Here is a 3,684-nt window from a genome sequence, read left to right as displayed (position 1 = left end):
TCAACGTCATTTTACTGAAAAAAAAATTAAAACATAACGGGTGTAACATTAAATGCATTTATAATATAATACTTGAAAAAATACTGTGAAAAAACATGATTATAAATTTTTATAATTAAATAGGGCCCACTCCGCTGATTGCGTTGCCTTTACAATAATGACTTAAAAATGTATCAACTTAATCTTTACCAGATTCGAAACTCGCGATGGACATTGACGCAACCTTCTCCTCTTCTTGTGCCTTCACCTCGTGGTGATTTTACCGGGCTTTTCACTTGGTCTCTGAATCAAGTCAACGCATTGACTGCAACAACGGAAATACTTCACAATAAGAGCATTGCTTGTGAAAAAAACTAAGACTAAGCACCAATCTTCCATCAGTCACTTTCATAAAGTAACGTTTATTGAACATTTATATTATATATATTCACATGTAATTGGTACTGTAACGCGTACATTGTTATACAGAAATGTATTTTACTTACATTTGGTTGGAGATCTCTGTGTCAACCGGAAGTTGGATCCGACTTATGGTGCTCGCGCAAAATTGATACGAAAGTAGACCGGAGACTTCTGAGAGGGAAAACAACACACAGCTGAAGTTAGCTACAGTTAACAGGTAAGTTATTATCGATTTGCAGACTCCCGTTTTGAAGCCTTGAGCTTTGCAATGTGGTCACCGGCAAACAGTTTTTTTCGGAACCAGAAGCAAACACATTTGCACAGTGACAGCTAGCTAACGTTAGCTAGCTAAAGTTAGCGACACAAAGCAGCCAAAGCAGGCTGTTAACACGTTTTAACTTAAATACGGTAAGTTAGTTTTGTTGCAGCTTGGTTAGCTGCATGTACTCAAATAGGCTACGGGTGAAGTTTAACAATTGATCTGTGACTTGGCTTTGACCTAATGTATTGTTTAATTTTATTATCATATTTTATACTTCTAATGTCCAGAGTCATGCCACGCGGAGTTAGAAGAACAAGGAGTAATAAAAATCCAGTCGATGATGAGTTGGTACAGTCTACTGATGAAGGTAAGTTAATGTTAGCAACTGGGTGGTCCTTAAATTAGTTCCCTCATAGTTGTTAACTCTTATTACAAATTTCTGTGTATGCCATATTTATTAAATTTTAAATATATGAATCAATCAATCAAATAATCTTCCCAAATTAAGTTCATCATTAAAATTCTTGTCATAATTTTCAGGATTTAAACCGTTAAAATGCCAGTTGCAACAAACATACTCATGCTAGAGAAGTTTGGAGTGTGTGTCCACCCTAAAGCAGTTTGATCTCATTGTAAATGTCTCTGTTTTGTCTCTATTTTGGCTGTATGGCGCACGCACACACACCCAATGAACACATATACCCTTTTTCTTAGTAGCCGTTAGGGTTAGACGTCATCCTCACACATCATAATGAACCCAACATCCAGGAAAATGGTCGAGAGCATATCAAGTATCAAAAATGACAACAAAAAAAAATGAAAGAGTGCATGATTTTGGCATTTTGGGCGTTCGTTTGTTCAAGAGTGGTGAATAAATTTAAATCTTACCCTGTGTCTGTAATAGAGCTGCAATAATTATAACTTAACATAATCACAGTTAAGTTTTTTTTTTAATCAAAATGGGTCAGCTCTACAACATTCCATACCACCAGAAAGGCAGTCTTGGATTTGAGTGTTCTGAAAATGACACCCCACTCTTCTTTCTGCCAGCCCATAGGATTTTATGTTGTTATATGTTGTTGTATGTTATTAGTAATTGAAATAGAACAGGCTATAACTGACCACTACATTTGAAATATATTTCTGTTTGTATCTTTTTAGTTGTTGAGATTCAAACCCCGGCTCCAACCATGGATAAATTCCGGCAGGAATTCAAATTAGTAAAGGAGGAGAACCGGCTCCTAAAAGAAGAGATCCGGCTTCTAAAAGAGGAGCGGGATTTCCTTAGAGAGAAAACTGACCCAACCCCAAAAGGTGTCTGTAGGCTTAATAAGTGGCCTTCTATTTTGCATATATTGATTTCAAATCCCCACATCATGGAAATGCATGAAGTATATTACAATAAGTGTTTTTTCATGTGCAAAATAAATAAAATCTCTATCAAAAAATAATTTTAGGAATTGTATTTCTTTTATTGTCAGGGCCACGCAAAAGAAAGGCAAAGGATTTCTCAGACTCTTCGTCTTCTGACACATCATCTGAGTCGGACTCCTCTTCTGAACAGGAGAAGCGGAAGGGGAAGAAGAACAAGACCAAGAAGAAGTCTAAAACATTTGGAAAAAGAGGTAATTTCCATCATTTGGAAAAAAAATGGCCTACAGTTATGTGCATATAGTTTACATTTATATATAATGTATATACCGCCTTGATCACACCATGATAATCAACAAATAAATTGTGCTGTTTGTTTCTCTCCTTATTTAATATAGGGAGAGATGGAATTTAAGCTATATGTATAACTGTACTAGACCTTACATAGTCTGTGGAACTTTGTCATCTTTACATCACAGCAGTTTCTCACAATTCCATTCTAGTCTCAGTGTAGCACCTTCATGTGCTGACTGATTTTAGTAGGCATGTATAACCTACACACATAATCTAGTATTTCATATATATTTACCATACATAAACCTATATTTAGGGCTGGGCCGGTTATGATATGTACATCAGTACATATTGATTCATACACTATTGTGAAGGGTAGTGCTGACACTAGTTGGCTCTGGTTTATAAGTGTCTAACTCTAGAATGCCCTGTTATGTACAATCAGGCTTATCAATTTATTTGTGTAATGCTGATATAAAGTTCATCTGTATTTTCATTTTATGATCTGTCTTGATAGTTCAGAGTCCAGAGGAGGTTGTCCACAGATACCGGGCTGTCCTGAAAGTGTTTAGGCGCACCAGGAGCCTCAATCTCAGCTGCAAATCTCTGGATGTGGACAGAAATACAATTGCATTGTCTGCTGTCATTGCAGATATCATGATTGCCTCAGAGGGTGAGGACTTTGGACCACTGCCGGTGTTCACAGAAGGAGACACTGTTGCCAGCTTTGCAAAAACCTGCATGAACTTCATAGACACTAACAAACGTCTTGAGGAAAAAATTAAGAGAATGAAAAAGGAATCTGAGCTGCTTCCCATAAAATATAAATTTAGGAAGTGAGCGGCCACACATCTCTTGTATGCCACAATGTTGTATACTGTTGTTTACACTTCCAATATGTGCCATATTGTTGTTTGCACTGATTTGTTAAAGTGATGTTATGGTGTTAATGTTTAACCTCAGATTAGTAGGGTCAAAATTACCACGGCAGTCAGTCTTAATGCACTTTGAGTTTTTATTATTGTTATTATTTTTAAGTTCCAGAATTAAACTTTCCTTACCTTTGCATCCAGTTTCAGTTTACTAACCTAAATTATAATTGACATAGTAATGTATCAGAGCCTACATGGTACAAGTTTCTGTTTATTGACTAGTCAGTTATCTATTATATATTACAAATTATACATGTAAGAACATGGTTATTACATGGAAACAAACACAGCTTTCTTTTACAGTACAGTTTTAGTTTACTTACCGAGTAAATTATCATGTATTACATAGTAATATAACTGAACCTACATGGTACAAGTTTGTGTTTATTTGCCAGTGAGGTGAGTTATCTATTACAAATTATA

The 3,684-nt window shown here is 35.8% G+C and overlaps 1 protein-coding gene across 2 annotated transcripts; it reads left to right on the top strand.

The window, feature by feature from the left end:
* Positions 1–359: 359 nt before the first annotated feature.
* LOC142399905 (uncharacterized) lies at positions 360–3,293 on the top strand. 2 transcript variants are annotated; one of them, XM_075484466.1, is made up of 5 exons: positions 360–619; positions 952–1,031; positions 1,826–1,978; positions 2,146–2,289; positions 2,982–3,293. In XM_075484466.1, the coding sequence occupies exons 2-5, from the start codon at positions 956–958 to the stop codon at positions 3,167–3,169; spliced, it is 561 nt and encodes a 186-aa protein (XP_075340581.1). In that variant the 5' UTR covers positions 360–619; positions 952–955; the 3' UTR covers positions 3,170–3,293. The 2 variants fall into 2 exon arrangements, with proteins under 2 accessions (XP_075340581.1, XP_075340580.1); XM_075484465.1 differs by having other exon boundaries at positions 2,847–3,293.
* The last annotated feature ends 391 nt before the right edge of the window (positions 3,294–3,684 follow it).

Source organism: Odontesthes bonariensis, chromosome 15, assembly GCF_027942865.1.
Source record: "Odontesthes bonariensis isolate fOdoBon6 chromosome 15, fOdoBon6.hap1, whole genome shotgun sequence".
NCBI classification, from domain to species: domain Eukaryota; kingdom Metazoa; phylum Chordata; class Actinopteri; order Atheriniformes; family Atherinopsidae; genus Odontesthes; species Odontesthes bonariensis.
The sequence above is the reverse complement of the archived record's forward strand: the minus strand, read 5'-3'. Positions and strand labels throughout refer to the sequence as shown.